Genomic DNA, 21,210 nt, shown 5'->3' with positions numbered 1-21,210 from the left:
TGGTGACTGTGAAACAAAGCAGTAATGTTATTGTAATTAGCTGAAACATGCTAAGCACAATGTTATAAAATGAGAAATGAGACACATTGCAATACAATTTCACTACATAGCTTTACTCAACCTACTACAAGGAGCTTTTAACTGGTTATGAAAGTCTCAATTTAATACTGATGCCTCTACATGACCTACATAAGCACACCATACCATCAGTGAGAAGATTGGCTATTTGTATATAGTCATTAATGCCTGCTACCGGCTTTGATTCAGTCAGATTCCCCTTGAAATCAATAAAACGAGTGGGTGGAAAAACTTGCACTTTTGTCCACAGGTGTGATTCAGTGTCTTTTCTTTGTTCCCCTCTTTATTGTGTGTCCATTTGTTGACCTGGTTGATGAACGGCTGCCTACAATTGCTCCCTGTTGCGATATATAAGTATATATATATATACTTATATATATAACGTTGTATTGAACAGAAAATACAGAATTATTGCCAAATATAAGTACAATATTGGTCTGTAATAAAGAATGTGCCTGCAAATTAGACATACATAAAAACATGTGCACCACAAAAGAAAAACCAGCACAAATAAAGAGTGGCCTGGTTTTTTTGTAGGGTACAGAAGCCTCCAAATATCAATTAAATAATAATAATATAATGCGATTGCAGAAGTTTACTAAGTGTTCCACTGTTCTTAAATAAGCTTCTTTGAGGGCGCTGCCTGTATCAGACAGAATCTGCATAATTATATATTTTGACCTGTAAAAGTATCTGCAAAACAGGACACATTTGTTGTATGCACGTTTTTTTGGAGTCTGGCAATGATTGCAAGCAGTGTAAACCGTATGTGCAAAGTTACCAGCTCTCATTTAGAGACCGCTGGTTTAAGGGGCTACTTAGCCTGTAATTTGCTGCCAGCTATCAGAGTTCCTGCCAGAAACACTCAGAGAGCAATTTCCACTTGGTATTCACAGATTTTGGCTTCAGTCATTGATGAGGAAAGATTCAAAGCACCAATTGATCCATGAGAAGTAAAACTAAAGCTACTTTGAGTTCAGCCTCGACAGCAGATTGGACGTGAACATAAAAACAAAATCATACTATATTTAACTGTAAAATATCTGTGGCACTACAGAGGTCACTGCTGTTTGTGGTAATGGCTTATTGATCAATGGTGGTTATCTGACTGAAGAACAGCACTGTGCACCGTGGTGTAAACTCATTGGATAACCATAATCCCCGCTCTCGCAGTGCTTGACATATTTCCTCAGGTGAGAAATATTGAGTGACCCACAGAGATTTTTGTCCTGCAAATATCTCTGGTACCGGTAGATAAGGGGGCCACTGCACAGCATGTCTGTAAAACAAGACAGTAAAAATGTCTGCAGGTGGTATTGCACCAGGGAATGAAATATTGGCTTTGTCCAATGTTCGGCTTGGGCGTCTGCTATGGCCTTGAGGCGTTTGCTATTGCTAAGCATGTGACTCTTATATTTAAATCAACATTTAGCTCCAACTAAAACATCAAAGGGCAAGAGTGGGCAATTCCGAGTTGTTTCTCAATCTGCTGTGGCAAATTGTACCCACTATCGAGCCACTTCCTCCATCGACGTCCCTCAAAAAAATCAAATTTACATGGAACCCCAGCTTCCAGTGCTTGAAATTGCTTTCTGCACCATGCCTAATCACTGAAAAAGGGGATGATCCAACTGAGCGTCTGTGATTCGTGTGGGAGAAGGAAATTTGGATCAACTTTCTACTGGAGCTGTGTTGGTTAATCTACTGAACATCAAAGAGGAGAAAGGGGAGGGAGGAAGTGGAAGAGGGGAATTTATCGTGTGGGCTTGATTGGAAATCCAGCGGGGGGACTCTGGTCCCTCTGTAATCGCCTGTAATCTCCTGTTGGGTCGTATGTGGCTTGAGAGGAGCCGCGAGGCAGCCTATTACCCATCTCCTGCCGATGGGAGGCCCTGATAGTGCACTGTTGGAGGATGACAGGAAATGAGGAGGAGGAGGAGGAGGAGGAGGAGTAGAGGAGCACAGGACAGAGAGAGAAAGAGTGTAATCTCTCCTATCCAGGCACAAACATAAGGTAACATCAAAGTACCGTCAAGCCAGAGCTCAGAGGGAAGTTGGCCTTTGTTGTTAATGAATTGATCATAACTTCCTCTACACTGTGAGATCAATACCAGCCTGTCTGCAGCTTTGCAGCTTTCCATGTGAGAGCTTTTCACATGCATTTCTGTCGATGGTAGTTATTCCTAGTTCATCAGTGCTACAGAGTATTGATCGATAGGCGAGTTGAAGTTGTTGAGAAGAGCAAAGGGAGCAACTTACCCTTCTGGACTGGATCTCATTCACGTAGAGAGGCAGAACAAACTCAGAGATTCCCTCCAGGCGAATACCATCCTCGCTCAACTGAAGGTTTCCCATTCCACCCTGAAACATAATCACGATTATTAGCGATGTTGTGATGAGCAGTGCAGATTTCTCCTGATTTCCTTCATTCAAAAAGGAATTATAGTTTCCCAAATGCATAAAAAATTGAATCCTGCTTGTGTCTGAACTGCATTAGGAAGAGCAGGAGCTGCTGCGTGCCAGACGGGCCGGTGGATGGGTAGTGGCGCTGAGTGACAGCGAAGAAGTAGGACATGACATCGAGGTGACAATGCCACATACACTCAGTGGTGTCAGGGTGACAGGCTGCATGCAGTGGGAGGCAGACTGAGGAGAACCAGGCTAATGTGGCAGCTGCGGATGTGAGTGTTGAGGAGACTCATGAAAATGACAGAAGAAAGTATCAGATAGTCGTGCAGATTTACACGAGTTGGTTTAGTACTGTTTACATTATTTTAAGAATTATTAGTGGTAATAGTTGCTGTTGGAGTTTTAATAAATTTCTTTGAGCATACATACAAAGGGTCTAAATGTAAGAATAATAAATAGGTATCAGGGTTGATGCAAATCTTATTAAGCTGACTGCTATCAACCAAACCATACCAAACATGAAATTTAAATTTTTGGGAAACAGAGAGCAACCATATTGGATGGGTACTTGAGTTAAGGTATCAGAATTAATTTCGGGGAAAAAGTTGGATCAGACTATAAGCAATGAAGGACAATACCAGTGTGTTTTCAGGTGTCCTTTACAACAAACCATGTATACTTTCCAATTTTTTAGAACACAAGTTTTTTGGTGTATTTTTACTACTTGTACAGTCGTTGGTAATTATGTAATCCGTCACAGTGAACATCAAGCCTGTGTTGACTTTTACTTTACTTTTAAGCTAATTTTAAAAGGACCATTGTGTACGATTTAGTGGCGTTGAATTTTCAGATTGAACGGTCAAGTCTGTATTTGACGAGCTGGGAATGAGAACGGGCCGTGAAGTGTGTAGGAGAAACTATAGTGGCCACGAAACTTGCAAAATGCCCTATCTACAGCCAGTGTTTGGTTTGTCTGTTCTGGGCTACTGTAGAAACAACAACATGGCAGAGGCCATGGAAGCGTCTATAGATAAAACCGGGTCATTCTAAGGTAATGAAAACAAAACAATTCTTATATTCAGGTGATTATACACTAATGAAAACATACCTGTGAATATTATATTTAATTTCTGCGAATAGATCCTCCAAAATGTTACACACTGCACCTTTAAGCTCAGTTGTAATTGGTAACACTAAAAATAACTGCACTCCATTGAGGTGAGCTAGTTTTATTGTGCAATACTGGCTCACCGGGACACTTTATGGAACTGAGCCATTGTTAACAATATTTATTTCACCTCTGCTACTTTCTTGCTATGACAAGTCAAAACATCCGCCATCAAGAAAGGTCCATAAATATTAAAATATCCCCAAACCTTCCTGGAAGGGACCTCATGCTGCTCTAGTGTGTGTGTGTGTGTGTGTGTGTGTGTGTGTAACTAAAAAGTCCAACCAATAAAAGTCACCCCAGCTTTTCAACAATCCTTTCAGATGGTACTTTAAGATCAGACTGCCTTGCTCTCAATAGCCTACTGGTTTACATAAGAACCCTCACTGTACTCTTTCAACAGGAAATATTGAAAGAATATAAAATGTGCTTTCTCGTCTTGCAGGTTCTCATGGATCCTGGTGGAGCCTCCTGCCATGGTCCTGCTTGACGGCCATTGCTAATATCACTGATATTATTGTTTTTATTATTATAGCTACTATTATTACTATTGTCACTACTCGTTGTCCCCCATCGTTGCTGTTGTCGTTGTCATCGTCTTCTTCATGTTCATCATCATCAGTCACTACTATTGGTGTAGTTGTTGCTACTGTTGTTGCTGTGCACCTGTCTGTCTCTGTCTCTCTCTCTCTCACTCTCTCTCTCTCTCTCTCTCTCTCTCACCCCAACTGGCCGAGACAGACGACCACCCACCTAGAGCCGAAGGATCTGTCCTAGGTTTCTGCCTCTTAACAGGCAGTTTTTCCTTGCCCTTGTCGCCAAGTGCTTGCCCATGGTGGTACTGTTGGGTCGCTGTAAATAATGTTATAAGGAGTTCGGTCTACACCCGCTCCATTTGAAAAGTGTCCTGAGATAACTTCTGTTATGAATTGGCGCTTTACAAATAAAATTTAATTGAATTGAATAAAATGGAACATGATTCTGCAACTTCACTGCATATTTTTCACCTAACATTTAAATTATTCAGGACCTGATTCTGCTGGTAGATAATTCTGTATAAATTGGACAAGGTTATGCCTTGCCACACCACAATGAACAAAGTGAGGTTTGAGGGCAGCTTTTTAAGGATGTGTGTGAACAGATGGGCCCTGAGGGACACGTTCAAAGAGTCCATAGTGCTAGCAGCACAAATGGATGGAGATAGTGAATTATGGAGGCGGAGTACAGCGAGGAGAGCTCCATCATACATGGTAGAGAGCCAGGACTGGGGACAGACAGCAGGACAAAGTCAGAGGAGCGGAGGAGGTGGGTGGAGCAGTATGGAGTTCTTTTTATGTCAGCAACCAGACGTTAAAGTCACTGCTGTGCTGAAGTGGAGGTGATGTGGTGGGCGTGGAGAGATTGCTAAAAGCTGCAGTCAGTCAGACAAGTGGGTGTGAGGCAGGACAAACAGGAGGGCGTTACAACAGTCCAGTCGTGACGCACTGAAGGCATGGAGAGATCTTCAGCATCAGTGAAAGAAATAAACGAACACATACAGGCGATGTTTCTGAGGTGGAAAAATTACAAATGGAAGATTTTGCTTTTGTTAGAAAACTGCAGAGATATCGCCCAAGGTTACACTGTTGTCCTTAACAAGCAGGCAGAAGTTTGGTGATACTAGCAGTACAACAGCCCATGTGATAGATTTTTCAAATCAATGAATAAGTCAAGAAGGAGTGACATATCTTTACATGCAGGTGTGCTTGTGAAATATATGACAGGAAACATTATCATGTACCATATCTATGGTTTTTGAGCATGAATTAGCAGCATTTAAAGCATATAAATAAGCATCCCATGTTTATTAGTGCTGACATTATGTGGTCACTTTATTCTTTCGGACGCTATTGGAAAATCCTACGAAATCCTAAAAATTTTGAAGGACATAAACAATTTATTTGTACTGTGATCTTTCTTTTCTTAGCCAAGGACTTTTTCTTTTGTCCGTGAACACGAAAGTAAATTTTTTTGTGGCTGTGGACTAGCTTTCTAAAGTTGGAGAAAATAACCTTGAAAATAACACTGGGGTTGAACCCTGGGTTCAGCTTTTTTATGTGGCCATTGGGAGCATTTATGCAATGTCGGAAGAATGAGAAGAACAAGAAAAACAACCCTTGTTCTGACTTGGGATGGATCGTGAATTATTCCAACGTGGTTAGCCCAAGTGCGAACCTCGTAGTAACACCAGATAAACAGCCTAAATGAGCTACTTTAGTTGTGTTGAATTACAAGTCGACCACTGATGCTTCATTTCTTTTTTTTTTAAAACAGAAACTGTCTCGTGTGAGCCTCCTAACATTACGGATATGCAAGAAGTGGATTACCCTGTTAAACTAGCTCTTACTTTGATAGAGAACATCTTCCTCATAATCGTCACAAGTGGTGCTGTAGCTCTTGCAGTTTTGAGAACAACTTTATTGTTGACACTGAGGCTTTTGGGCAGTAGCTGTCATCAGATTTTGTGTGTGATGTCAGACAGGTGATCATATACCAATTGTGGCAGCTTTTTTGGAACAGAGTGGTGACTTTAAAACTAGGAGACAATGTTCTCATGCCAGTAGCCGCTGAAAACGGTTTATAATACCAACACAGCGGGGTGTAGTTTGGCTGGTGTTTTCTTATTGAGCTGCCTGAGTCCTGAGAGATGGGGAGCAACGGAGTACATTTTCTGGAGCGACACCAAAAGCACTGATAAGGTCTTTTACTCATGACACAGATTGATGGGAGGCGAAGGAGTAGAGGAGTGATAGCAATAGTCAGGGGACGTATCCGTCACAGAGGGGGGATGCTGCCATCGTGAGTTTGTTGACAAAATGGTAAATTGTGTGCATTGTCCCTGGAAATGTCACAGGAGCTCGCAGCATCTGCCTGTTTGGTTTTCGTTTGAGATGAACACATTCTGTGTCAGCCGGTCCCGCTGCCAAGTCTTTTCTAATTCTTTATCAAATCCAGATTAGACAAAGCACACAGCATGAGAGATGGTGCCTTTGACACATTTCAAATGGGGCCGTGTGAATAAATTCTTCCACTAAGGCTTTTTGTATTAAGGTCAAAATAAAGAACAAAAGAGAAAAAGAAAGAAAAACTATACTTGACCAACTTATTGTAAAACTCCTTCCTTAACCGTAAACTACGCAAAGTAGTAGACTGACAATCATTATTTAAGCAGTATTGATATTAAATGTTGTACATTATCTGCAATTCAGCATCATATTCATCATTCTATTTATATTTGAAATCCATGTTAAATTTTCTGAGAACACAGTATGAGACTAATTGTTTTTCTCTCGTAGCATTTCATTTGATATTAAGCCTTGCTGTGCACTTGATGCCAAGTACTTACGGTTTTAATTTTCTGATCTCCAAACACATTTCCAAATTTAATTTCTGAGCTTATGATTGTATTTTAATAAATGTTATGTAAGAGCAGTCTATAAGTCTTTTTGATGTGTTTGTAAAGACTTTAGTCAGAATTACCAAACTAATCATTATGCGTCATAATATTACCCACCAAAAATCTCTTTAAAATGTTATCTTCTTAATCGTTTCTGTACTGTGTGCACTTTTCTTCATCCAGCCATCCAAGCTACTGCTTCCCATGCTTACTACCCAATTGTTCTTTTATTTAACCTAAAAAATCATTAACTGAGGGTTTAAAAGCTCCAGTATGTAGGATTTAGTGGCATTTAGCGTGTAATTGCAGATCGCAACTTCCTCACTTCACACACGTGAAGGAGAAGCCCTATCTAGAGCCAGTGTTTGGTTTGTCCCTTCTGGGCTATTGTACTAACATGGCAGTTTAATATAGCGGAATCCATGGAACATGCAACCCGCAGCATCTGCAGATATAAAAGTATATGTATATAAGTAATATGAACCTTATATTCCATTTATGCCACTAGATCCTCCTAAACACACTGAAAATCATGTATCAAGCAGAAATGCCAGTCACAAGCTGCACAAGGACTTGCTGCTTCTCTCGCTCTCTTTTTCTTTTAAATGTAATATCTTTGGGTTATAGATGGTTAGTAAAACCAAATGAGCAATTTGAAGACATTTCCTTTGGCTTTGGGAAATTTCAGTGGGCATATTTTGCAGTTTTCTGACATTAATTCAGTACTACAGCGGAGCTTTTTCCAGGAAAGTCATTCATAAACTGGGTACAGCTTAAACAATTGTTGTCTCAGAATTAATGATATTTCATAACTTATAATTAATTGAGAAGTTATTTTGGACGATGCTGTAACTCACCACTGAGAAATTCATGACCTTTATGATCCAGACAGTGAGGGCCAGGTTCACTATCATGGTGACCAAGAGCAGCAGCAGAAAGAAATAGAGGCATCTTTTCCTCCAGCCGTACAGACCCACTGGGTACACGGCATCGCAGCCTGGTCGCTGGAGGTGCAGGGACTGGGACGCGAGGATAAACTGCTCCTGGGTAATCTGGAAAAACAAACAAACAAACACACACGCACGCAGGAGTCTTTATGTTAGCTGGCTGTCAAGAAAATTTTCACTCCACAGAAGCAATCACATATTGTAAGTGGTTATTACCTTGCAAGCACCACTAAAAATGACTCTGGGCTGAGGCATGGCTGTGTACAATTTTTGAAAGTGGTGCCACTACATAAAGAATAAAAGGTGAAAGCATGGCGTGAATATAAGACTGAGTATTATTACAGTCTTAACGATCACGCTTGGTAATTTAAGTGGAGAAGGGGGTATTTTCGATCTGTAATACACTAGAATCAGATTTTAAAAATTTTGAATGAGGGTTTACAGATTTATTTTGGGAAAAATTGCTATTTTCCATGGTTTGCAATTTTTACCTCCATACAGCAGTCCTACGCACCTTCAGAAATGGAACCAGTGGCAGAGTAATTCATCAAGCTCTGTGCCTAAAAGACAAGGTCATTTGGGTGAATTTATTTTATTAAAAGATTAAGCCAAATCAGAGTGCCCAAACCTAAAAGGCGGCATGTTTCATTCCACTGCAGGAAAGGGGAATCATCACTCAAGATTCAGCGATTACAAGTTGCATCAGTTGTGGGAATACCTAGCCCAGAAGTGGAAAAGCTCTTTTACATTTTTTTTTTTTTAACATTTACAATTCTTTGTTGAATCAATAAACAGAAATCTGGAGCCGAATCTAGATACTAATGAACTTATCATAGCGATTGATGGAACATGATTGCCATTTCTGCTTGTATTTCTCTACTTTACAGTGAAAATTATTTTCTATGAATTTAATAACATGTCACAGCTTTGTTTACAATGTTAATTACTTGTTGACATTTTGTCAAGCTGGATCCCTGTATTCACAAACAAAGTCCCCATGAGTGACAGCTTCCTGTTTACCGTTCCCGCCTGGCTGAGATCTTTATAATGTTACTTGCCATCAATCTTCCACAGGAAATATTTCATGTGCCACCTGCACTAGGCAGGCTTTATGGAGCCATGTCCAGCAGAAGCTATGGAACCAAAAGAGGCGGTTGCCACAGGGAGTCAGTCCATCTTTAAAAGTCCAGCATGAAATTTCACATTAACAACTCATTACCGGCTACTCTTCTTGCTCTCAGCACTAAAGAAAACGGGAGGTGGATTATGAGACAAAGGATCAATTTGGTGCCAGAGAAATGTTCTCCACTCTGGCTGAGTAACTGAGTGCCTGCCAGCGACTTGGAAGCTGCTACATGCAAGCTCTGATCTGGGATCAGAGAGGATGATGTCTGTCAAGTGTGGTCGTCCGGGCGAAGGCGAGCAGTTGCTGTTCTCCAGCCGATCGTGACTGCGGGGCTGACAGTGTGAAACTCCCTACTTCGTACTGAGGCCGCCTGCCATCCCACTCTCTTGCATAGATAATGAAAAAAAAGCTCGTAGAAACCAAAATAAAATGTCCAGCAGCAGAATGTCCAATTATATCAAAAGATCTCTTAAAAAGTTGCTCCCACATCCAAGCAGCAACAATTAATTCATCCTGCCGGTATAAAATACTTCAATTGCATGAAACACACCTCTATAATTGACACACCTGTGCACGGTAATACCCAGAGGAGTAATGCATGCATAACTCAACTCAGAACCCATGCCCCACATGCTTTATTCACACTCAGCACATCATTAGCATAAGACACCAATGGCAGGTATCATTAGATTGTATGTTTTCCTGACAGGCTCTCATTAACCGCGGCAGAGCAAGCAAAGGCTCTTTAGTTCAGAAAGCTAACAACTCTTTCCTAAGAGGGACTGAATTACTTGACAAAGGTTTAAGCAGAGGAAGAATCTGCACCCGGGGCTCCTCTTTACCTCATTGGTTCAGATGTGGCTGCTGTCAACTTACAGAAGGAGGAATGCTACAGAAAGTGTCTGTTTTAACAACCAGGACGCAGAATCAGCCGGTGATGCTGCTCATTGTTGTTGCAATAAATCAATATCTCTAATACAAGTTGATGGGGTTTTTTTTGTGTGTGTTTATTAACCACAGTCAGAGTGCAGCAGGCAGTGTGTGGTGTATCAGCTGGTAAAGCGCTGGTGCCAGAAATAGGCATTATAGAAACACCTGCTTTTTCAGATATTATTAAATGAGTCCATGAAACTAAAAATCGACTAAATTTCACACAATCTGAGACCAAGGAAGCAGCAGATTTTCACATCTGAGAAGCTGAAACCAGCCAGCCGTTATCACAACAGATGCCAATTCATTTTCTGTTGATTTACTAATTGATTATACAACTAATTGTTACAGCTTTACTTTACATAGAGCCATCTAGAGCTGAAACTGATTATTGATGAATTGTTCAATAATTAATACAAGCAAAAGAGTCAGACGATTTGCTGCCACATGTGATAGCAGACTGAATATCTTTGGGTTTTGGATAGTTGGTTGGAATCTGGTAAACTGTATTGAGCCTGTGCATACAAACAATTACTCAAATGAGGTGGTCAACGGTCAAGCATTTTACTGGCCTATTACGTGAAATTATGCAATTCAAAATTTTACAAAGCCACAAAAATACATGTATGTGCCTTCACACTGATCTCCAAATCTGTACCATGACATTAAGATTGGACAATCCCTAAACCGGAACAACAACAACAACAACAAATGGTAAAGCACTTCAAACATGGCATCTAACAACAGTCTTCCACAGCTTTACCACTGCCTCTCAACTTGATCCACTGTTTAAGTGCCTGTTTCCTTGGACGAGCAGTTTAGGTCAGTGGCGGCAGATGTCTCACAAATGGATGTTGCGACTTTGCAGCAAATACAAATGACCCATATCGCTGGCCTAGAAATGTCAGTGATTCCAATTTAACCAGCGATACAGCTGAGGGACAAGAGTACTATGAGAGGTGCTTACACAAAGGCTGAATATAAACTCCAAATAAAATGTAGTGTCACAGGAGACTCTCTTTTATTACAACGACAACTTTGCACTACATTGGAAGATGCCTTACACACAACATTCAGTAAAAACCACACACTGAGCTACCACAGATCATCTTCGAGACAATTCTAAACATCCTCGCACTTGAACGTGAATCCAAGACACTCAAGAAAAGTCTACAAACATTGAAATAACACCAAGAAAAAAAACTGTTTCAAACCACTCTTTTTGCCTACAGCCATACCCCTGCTGGACAGATTCAGTCTATTTTCAATCCACTGTTGCTAGGGGAAACTTCAGCACTTGTAATTTCTATGGCAACCCACTGTTCCCAACGCTAGTGGATCCTGTGATTTTTGCAAGAGTTTTAATGCATATATTACCCCCGGTCGAGTCATGCCTCCTAAAGCTCGGTTATTCACAGAGCAAATGGAGGAGTGCATAGCGGCTGGCGTTTTGTCAATCTGTCATTTCAGCATGCCGGTCACAGCTGACTCTCACAAACACGCTGGACCGGACTGATTGAGATGTGCGACTGCGGCGGGAAACAACTTTGACTTTTGAGAAACAAAATATTGATTACACAGCAAGCTGTGCAGGCACGTCACACTGAATCCCATTTATCAGTTAGTGTCTGCTTCAGTAGGTGTGACAATTAACAACTTTATGCAGAAGAATTGTTAAGCAGCAGAGTGACTACACAAACGGCCCTGATAATAATTAGAAATTAGGAGCAGCGGTCAGTTAAAAGGTCACTGCAGGGACAGATGGACACATGGCAACTCTGATACAACTGAGCCAAACAATAAATAAGTAGAAATCTCTTACCATACTTATTTATTCATAGAATTTTCAATAAACTGTGAGGATACCAAGTCTTGACATGGTCAGATTATTGCTCAATTTGGACAAACAAATAAGAAATGAGCCATTACAAGAAAGGACGGGTTATATTGTCTGGCCCAGTGGTACCCAACCTGGTGGTGGGACCGCCACAAGGAGTCACAGGTTGACATTTAAGGGATCACAAGCTGATTAACTGGGCAGGATATAGGAAAACCAAAATTCTAAAACATAGGATTAAATTGAAGTTAGCAATTTTTCCTAATTTTGTTTGTGGTTGTAAAACTGTATAGTTTAAATATTACTCACATGAAACACTCCAAGAGGATAAAATGCTCTCCAACTTCAACTGAACTGCACGTAAACTCAAAAAAAAAAAAAAACTGCACTTGGGTTGGCGAGTCGTCCATCACCCCATTTCCTGCGTCTGGGTTGCCTGCTGCCGGCTGCAGATGCTCCATTTTCATCTTACAATATGACTGTGTCCCCATGCATATTGCTAAAATATTCAGAAGTGTTATCATGAGATCAGGTGGACGTCTAACATCATTTAATACGTCTTCACACACCAAATAACGGAGTAGATATTTGCTTTTTTTTGTTTTCACCTTGCCATTCATGAGCCAAAAAAAGGATTAAACACAAAATACACGCTGAAAGAAAGAATGGAGTACATCACTGCTGCATTATGCATTACATTCACAGTCACTTTTCTTTAAATATAAATTACAGATCTTTCACACAACATAAGTTTTACTTTGGAAGAAAAACTGTGTGTTTCTTAACAACTTATAATGTGAAAATAAAGCCATGTTTTAAAAGTCAATACTAATTAATAACCTGTATTTAGTTAGTAAATTGCTTTTCTTTTTAAAAATATGTCCTATATCCTGTTACGTACTGTAACGTTTAGTACTAAGCTAGTACTAGGCATTCTACTTTTTAAAGGGTTAGTTCAGATTTTTTGAAGTGCGGTTGTACAAAGTTCACCTGCAGTAGATGGCGGTCAGCACTGAGGGCGAACTGACTGCCATCTATACACCGACTATGGATAAGAACTTCGTACAATCCAACTTAAACAAATTTAAACTAACCCTTCAAGTAAACTCATTAAATGTCAACGTATGTTAAGTATTTGGTTAATTTAGTCCAATGCTTGTGATTCAGAGTTATAGTGTTTTGCACTCCGGGGGCTGAAAACAATGAATTAAGCTTAAATAACGTAAATGATCCTGGTGACAACAACCACATGAATGAGTGGACAATTACAAGAATGGGACTAATTCAATGCTCAGAACTTCATAGAAAGTCTGAAGACCGGTTTCTTTCCCCACTCAACCAAGATGAGAACACTTTTTTCCAGTGAAAGTGTCTGTATTCCAAAAAGGTTTGTTTAGGCACAGTTGTGGAGCTCCACCTATGTTGAAAAAAAAAATTAAATCAATATCTGTTCTAGTACGCAGCTCGAGACAAATGCCAGCAGATTATCACGAACAGATGGGTCTGAAATCTACTGAAAGCTACAGATGGTTTACCACCTACAGCGATTACATGTAGTTTCTATTAATAGAAAACACCTACACAGTAACTTGCCTCTCTAAAAGGTACAATAAACTATAAAAACTGCAGATCATGTGCTGCGCTGTAAAAGTCCTTGTGGATTAGTTGCACGACCATATTTATCTATGCATATGCTACTTTATCAAACCCTTTCAAGTTAGTGCTGCGATCTATGTCACTTTCCCTTTTTGTAGGGGGGTGGGACTAAGGGGGTCCTCAGAGCTTTGACTACAGACGTTGCAGCTGGATCCAGCCAAGGCCAGCAATTACCCAGCAGTCCCTTCCCACCGCCAGCACGCCTCATCTTCACCAATTAGCGTTGAGGGTGATATTCTTCATGCTGTTTTGATCAAACAGTGACATGCGGCAGAGGCAGCAAAATGCAGCTGAGAAGTCCCTAATGAAAGAAAATTAGACGTTATTAACGCTCGATACTGTTAATCAGCAAATCGCCGAGCGCTTTCTCGCTTGGCGGTGGCACGAGGGCCCCACAGGGCCTCCTCAGCTGGAGGTAAGAAAACAATTGAAATGCACTAATGACTGAGAAAGCTTGTACTCGTCCATCCTGCATGCCAACGCTGCCCAATTGCTGAGGCAGCAACTAGGGGAAAGGGATGCACACATCATGTTGAAAGTCTGATATACAGTATCAAAGCACCTATTCATTTAGCTATTGTGGGCTTTTTAGTTTGACAGAGAGCCCAATCAAGGAGACAGAGGAGGCTGAGTGCGCGGCTGAAACTGGGGAAGCCAAAGTATATTTCTCAAATGTGCAAGTCAATGCATTGATGCAACCATTTCACATTTCGTTGACGTGACAATCGAGCATGTTGGCGAGGCTGCTGCTGACAATAGCCGCTCCACTTAAATGTGAAATCCAATTTTCCATCATCTCTGGTGGAGTTAGAATAGCGGCGGAGCTCGTTGATGGCTTTGTTCGCTGTGGGGTTGCCCTTTGTGGATGGATGGCACCGCACTTCCTTCCACCGAAAGCAACAAGGTAACCGCGCCGTATGTACGGGGCACGGCGGGGATCAAAGATCTCCAATAAGACCAAGGAAAGGTCGCAGCTGTTCAATCAGAGCACACAGCCAACAAGACTGAACATCACAGAGCGTTTGAAGACGGGGGTTTTTCAGGGAGAATTTCCTCTTGCTGTTACACGCTCTTTTTGATGACGCTTTCATGGAAAATATTTGTACTCTGCAAGCTCGCTGGCACGCCGCACCTCTGACCTTTGCATCGTTTATTAATGCTGAGAGCTGGTTTTGTTTTAAAGTCTGCCCCGTCAGTTCCTTCCTCGCCGTTGATGATGTCTCTGGCAACGGGGGAGAAAAGGACAAACTGCTGATGTAAACAGACAGACACTTCTCCACAGCACACTAGCTTTCCTTGCTAATCCCTAACAAATCCTTGGAGAGCCAACGGGGCCATTTTGGACAGCACCCCATAGGCGTCATTTGCATTCATCAGTCGAACGCACACGGGAAGTGCCAGACTGAACGCAGCACTATCAACAAAAATAATGTCACGAAGGAGTCTAAAACAAAAAAAACAACCTCTTGTTTTAATTAGAGGAGATAGCGGATTCTCACCTTCCTGGGATTAAAAAAAAACAAACATTAAACATGACAAATTAGCTTCAACTTGCAGACTTGTCACAAAGTAGGAAGTGCTGGATCAGCTGTGAGCCAGTGTGAGCAGGGGTGATTTCTTGACTGATAAGCGTGACCCCAACCACTAAGCCCAGAGCTGTGTCTCTGTGTGTGTGTGTGTGTGTGTGTGCGCGCGTGTGTGCAGCAGACCAATGGATGGACCTGAGTGCACAGCCAAACAGTGGCTCTGCTGTGAGGGTTTCTGACACACCGGGCTGCCTTTTTTTATTTTATTTTTTATTTATTTATTTTTTGCACTGCAGCAGGGAGACGAGACGCACATACTGTACCCAGAGGTTACTGCCTCCCCCTGCTAGACTGGAATGATAATGAGAAACCATGCAGGCAGAATATTCATAGGCTGTCACATTACTGTGATTTCTTCAAGAGGGGGGGATGCATATAATGTGCGGTACAGTGGCGAGATGGGAGATGACATTGTATGTAAAGAACTCTCCGGGCAGGCTTCCTGGGGTGCCTGGTTACTGGTTATTAATCATCATGTTCCTGCTTTGGAGAGGGGGGGGGGCACTGGATGACAAACTGTGAGCAGACACTTCACATTCATCTTTAATTAGCTGGGATTTTTTAATGGAACAATTGAAGTGCACCTGTTGCAGGGAGGGCTCACGAGAAGTGTGGACTGCTGAATAAAACACCAAAAAGCTAGATAAATCATTCATAACGAGCCACATCAAGTTTCCCGCCGTCCCTGTGAAGGCTAGGCTAATAAAACTCACTTTCCTGTTGCATAATGAGATGTGAAGTGTCAAACTATTGCTCCAAATTCCACCGCTGAAACTTAAATGACACAAAACACCGTTGTTAGCTTACCTTCAGCGTCTCTATGTCGAGAGTAGCCGACTGCTCCATGTTACAGTCTCATTTCTCACTGTTACATATTTCCACAAAGTTGACACGAGCTGAAACGCACGAGATTGAGCCGAGCGGCGCGAGGCTAGCAGTACTTCTTCTGATTCGCTCCCATTCAGAAAAAAAAAAAAAAAAGAGGAAAAATCCAATGTTTGAGACGAGTGATATTTTATTTTAATCTACATTTATAAACAGCACTTTCGAGATATGTTTTAAGCCGTATTGTGGACCGTGACGAGAGTTCAAACAGGCTGCGGTCTAATTAAGATACGAGGGCTCAGGTGGGCTCCAGCCCGCGGCTCACTTTTCCTTCGAGGAGCAGATGAGACGAGTCGCTCCCCTTCAAAAACTCAACCAGCCGTCAAGTCGCACAGGGTGGCCAATCACACTTCCGCTGCTGGATTTCAAAATAAAGGTCTGTGCATACGCGTGCATTTCTACTATATATTTTTTTAATAAAAAAAATGGGATGTTTTTGTTTTAAACAGTGGTGGAATAAGTGAAGTAAAGTTTTAAGGTACTTTTTGTAGGGCTGCACCATTAATTGCATTATTATACAAATCGTAACATGCAATAATATAAGTGCAATATCCAAATAGCAAGACGCTGCAGTTTTCTTGATAAAGATGAAATGTGTCAAAACAGCATTATAATAAAGTACTCTAGTGCTGTAAAGACTACCTGGCTAACAAATATTGTTCTCCATATGTATGAAAACATTTTTGTTTTGTTTGTGGTACAGACCTTAACACATATCACATCATCACAACTTTAAGTTTTTTTTTTTTTTTTGATGACAAAAATTATCATTCCCACTAATCATGAATCTTTTTTTTTTAAATAGTCGCAATGTAATTTTACCTTGTCTCGCAGCCCTACGTTTTACTGATGATGTGTTATTATAGATTTAAGTACCTAGTAGTATATTAAGTAATAAGGCACAAAGCATCAGTAATTATAATTCAGCAATATAATATATATGATTCTGAAATGCAGTATTGTGCATAATGAGTGCTTTTGGTAGGAATACTTTAATGCTAATACGTTTTACTTTAAGTAACATTTTGAATGTAGGACTTTTACTTGTAACAGAGAATTTTAAAATTTTAGTATTACTACTTACCTAAATGCCTGTTCCATAACTGGTTTTAAACCCCCCTACAGTACACGTACACAGGTGTTTCCATTTACTCTGACTGAAATGAACTCCAGTTAGTTATATTCTGTTAAAATTATATTATTTTACAAAGAAAGTGACTCTGTTGTGTTTTTTGTCACTCACGTATGCATTTTATTCTGAAAACGGGGCATCGTGTAATTTCCTGTTTTATCATAGTGAAATCTGGTGTATTTGACACAATTCAACCCCCATTCAGCAGTGCACATATTGGTTAAACACTGTTTAAAACGAGAGTATGCGACCAGAATCTGCAGCAGCAGAAGTCACTCTTAAAAAGCTCTCTCTGACTCACTGTTTCAAACTAGACCGTAAGGCTTTTAGATGCCAACAATGATCATCATTAAACGAAAATAAACTAAATAAATGTTAAACTACTGCCACGAGAAATGTACATATAGATCTGCAGAGGAATATTAAAGCGGTATATTTCCTCTAAGAGCACATACATTACATTTGAACTGCTTTATTGGTCGCTGTTGCACCCTGCAGGGGACAGGGTGACACTGCAGTAAGAGTAAATATGTAGTTTTTATTTATGTATAAACTGATGCTGGTCAGAGAATGAATTGCAGGTCTGCTTTAAATTGTTTGCCTTGATTGGTAATGTTACTTAAGTAGAAGTATGTACGTATAATCAAGAAACTGTAGTGAAAAGAAAAAAGTGGTAAATGCAGAAAAATGCCCCCTGTGACTGTTATACTATTATATATTACATCTTTGGGTTATTAATTGATGTAAAAGCAGGATTTTACTGTTATAGTTGGTTGGGGTGGAGCTTATATGAAGTCATTTGTATAGGACTGCAACCAATGATTATTTTCATTATGGATTAATTGGCTCATTGTCTTCTCAATTAATCGATTAGTTGTTTGGTTTGTAAAAAAAATCAGAAAATGGTGAAATATTCCATCACCCAGAGCCCAAAGTGATACCTTCACAATGCAATAAATAAGATTTATTAAAAAATCTAAAAGAAAAAACAGCAAATTCTTACATTTGTAAAGTTGGAACCATGAAATGTTTTTGCATAAAAAATGACTAAAAGGATTATCAGAATAGTTTCATTAGTCCATTGTCCAATTGATTAACTGACTAATCGTCTCAGCTGTATCAGCTCCTCGCGTATTATGTAAAAGTCTTAATATGTAAAGTCACTAGTAAAAAGTAAATTTCCCTCTGAAATGGAGTAGGGTAGAAGTATAAAGCATGAAAAGAAGATACTCAAGTAAGTACCTCACATTTGTACTTAAGTAGCACTATATAATATATATTGTGTATATGTTATATTGCACCATTGGAAAAGACAAAAGTCTTTTTGACATTTTGAGGAGAAGTGTCAAGAAATTATGGCTTTTCTATAAGCTGTATATTTAAGGCTTTATTTATTTCATTTTTAAAATAATTAGGTAACCTTTTTTGTAGTGAAAAAGAATATAAATGGAAGAATATTATAGTTTATATAATCATGAATATTAATGAAAATATAAAGGACTTGTAGCTAGATAAAAGGTAAGCTTATGTGTAATTTATAAATATAATTTGTCCTATAAGTTAAATAGGTTAGTTTTCATTGCAGTATCCTTAAAACTACAGCAGAGGGCAGCAAAGTCTCAGGCTGGCTGTCTCCAGACAAACCCAATCAACCCCTGAGCTCCAATCCCGAACCAGGATTAATAATCGAACATCGATACATTTATTCATCATCGCAAGGATGTCAGACGCCAAGCAAATCATGGCACAGAAAAGGTAGATATCTACATTTGATCAGCGTCACCCTTTTATATCATGAGATCTTTTATCAACTATTTTAGCTTTTAGGGGATAAAAAAAAAAAAAAAATCGCTTCATCTTTTAATTATTCTACCCATGGCGACATCCATATTTACAGCTCGGCTTATAATGGAGATACTTTTAATTTCTGACACAGTAACAGTATGTTTATTGTGTAATTGACTGATTTGAATATAACAGTATGTGTGTGTTCTTGCAGTGCTAAAATAGCAGCTGGAGCTGTCGTGTGTGTTGAGAGTGAAATGAGAGGAGATGTGACCATTGGTGAGAATTTCCCTTTAACCTCACTATCAGCGCCATTTTAATACATTTAGGTTGTTTTTTAATCCAGCTGCTGCATGCTTTCATAAAATAAGACTTTATTTTTATTTTTTATACAGGTTCTAGAACAGTAGTCCACCCCAAAGCACGGATCATAGCAGAGGCAGGCCCTATTATCATTGGAGAGGGCAATCTAATAGAGGAGCAGGCGCTTATTATTAACAGGTACAGTGTATTACAACATAATGTCCCTATTGTATCATTGCACTTTCACCTTATCTTACCTGTGTGTGTTTTTTTCCCTTAAGTTATCCAGAGAACATCATGCCGGACACAGAGGGAGTTGAGCCAAAAACCATGATAATAGGCACCAATAATGTGTTCGAGGTTGGATGTGGTATCCTTTACAAAGCAAGTGAGAACACACACTGTGACTGCAGTCTTACTAACTTTGCAGCCTATTATTGCAGCTATATCTGGATTCACAACAGCCAATGAGTAAGAAATGTCTTCATAAATACCAAAGATGAGTGGAAATAGTGTTGCCACTGTATAGATTGTCCACCAGAGAGCACTGTTTAGATTATTTAAGCAGTAAAATGTCCCACTGATCTAATAAATATCAGCCATCACTTATAGTTGACTATTAACTGTTTTGAAATGCTAATTCTTAGGTTTAAATCCTCAACAATGCTGCTACAGTCTCTCAAGCTTTGAAAATTGGAGACAACAATGTGATTGAGTCTAAAGGTAAGTATTGTAATCACTCACTGTATTCCTATTAGGAGTGTGCAACACGGATCAGATCTTCTATTATGATATATACATTTCATACCTCAGTAAGGATATCTATCATGATATAGTAGATCAAATTGAGATGCCTTTTGTTGAGGAAATAAGCAGTAAGGAATGGTTGTTATTGGCTAATACAGCACATTTAATACTCTAATGAAGGTACGTCATCACATTGATGTAAAAAACAGATACAAATACAGTATTGTTATAAAACCGCTGCTCATTCATTTACAACATCGCACACAATGGTGTAAATTACCCAGAAATACTGAAGGTATAACAGTCCGGCAGAGTGGATCATTTTATATAATCTCACAGTGAATATTATCATATTGTTCTATAACCCTTATTTCCATATTCCCATAGTGTAGATACAATATGTTTGCTAATGTTAAATCCCAGCTGATCTCGGGAGAAACGTGATCCTGACCAGCGGATGCATCGTCGGCGCGTGCTGCCAGGTCAACACGTGTGAGGTCGTGCCGGAGAACACGGTCGTGTACGGTTCAAACTGCATCCGGCGTGTGCAGAGTGAAAAACCACAGGTCAGTCGACGCCCATGCCCGTCTTTGGCTGTGAGTCACAACGTTTTTTGCTGTAACCAGGGATGTTTTGTTGTTGTTGTTGTTGTTTCCCATCTTGTAGCCTCAGACTCTGCAGCTCGACTTCCTCATGAAGATCCTGCCCAACTATCACCACCTGAAGAAGACGGCCAAAGGAAACAGCACGCCTGTGAGGAACTGAAGATGCGACCCAAAGCATCTGCACACACTGACACTGACACGTTCCCCTCAACTTGCACTTGTCTTACACTTCTACACGCGTCTAGTAGAATACCTCTGACACTGCAAATGACACATCCCAAACTTTATTCCTTCCTGCATCTTCAACACATGACACAGTTTCTGGTTTTGTACTTTTGCTTTCAGATTAATATTAACTAAGTATGACTATTTCTGTGCCATTTTTATGTTATGTCAATTATACTTATATATATTTATAATTGTTCCATTAAATATTGCAATAACAATTCTAATAAAGATTGCATTCAAGCTTTTATTCCTCCTAGTGTTGATTTTATGTTCCCTATATTTATTTTACCACAAGGAGGGGCTATTGAGCAGCTGTTTATACACCCTCTGTACTGTCTGCTCTGAAGGCTTT

At 40.0% G+C, this 21,210-nt stretch overlaps 2 protein-coding genes across 3 annotated transcripts in view; one reads left to right on the top strand and one right to left on the bottom strand.

Annotated features, from left to right (window-relative positions):
- LOC127379286 (zeta-sarcoglycan-like) overlaps positions 1-16,385 on the bottom strand; it is a 37,949-nt gene extending 21,564 nt beyond the window's left edge. For both annotated transcript variants that reach the window (XM_051428696.1, XM_051428697.1), the window contains exons 1-3: positions 15,981-16,385; positions 7,949-8,143; positions 2,338-2,439 (exon numbers count right to left, since the gene is read on the bottom strand). In XM_051428696.1, coding sequence (XP_051284656.1) covers positions 2,338-2,439; positions 7,949-8,143; positions 15,981-16,019 — 336 coding nt within the window. In that variant the 5' untranslated portion in view covers positions 16,020-16,385. The remainder of the gene's footprint in view (positions 1-2,337; positions 2,440-7,948; positions 8,144-15,980) is intronic.
- Positions 16,386-18,835: 2,450 nt separating this feature from the next.
- On the top strand, positions 18,836-21,105 carry dctn6 (dynactin subunit 6). Its single transcript, XM_051429546.1, has 7 exons — positions 18,836-18,945; positions 19,190-19,254; positions 19,371-19,476; positions 19,560-19,648; positions 19,954-20,001; positions 20,449-20,591; positions 20,692-21,105. The coding sequence occupies exons 1-7, from the start codon at positions 18,911-18,913 to the stop codon at positions 20,788-20,790; spliced, it is 585 nt and encodes a 194-aa protein (XP_051285506.1). The 5' UTR covers positions 18,836-18,910; the 3' UTR covers positions 20,791-21,105.
- Positions 21,106-21,210: the final 105 nt, after the last annotated feature.

This window comes from Dicentrarchus labrax, unplaced genomic scaffold, assembly GCF_905237075.1.
Source record: "Dicentrarchus labrax unplaced genomic scaffold, dlabrax2021, whole genome shotgun sequence".
Classification (NCBI taxonomy): Eukaryota; Metazoa; Chordata; class Actinopteri; family Moronidae; genus Dicentrarchus; species Dicentrarchus labrax.
Note: the sequence above shows the minus strand (reverse complement) of the source record. Positions and strands in the feature narration are given on the sequence as shown.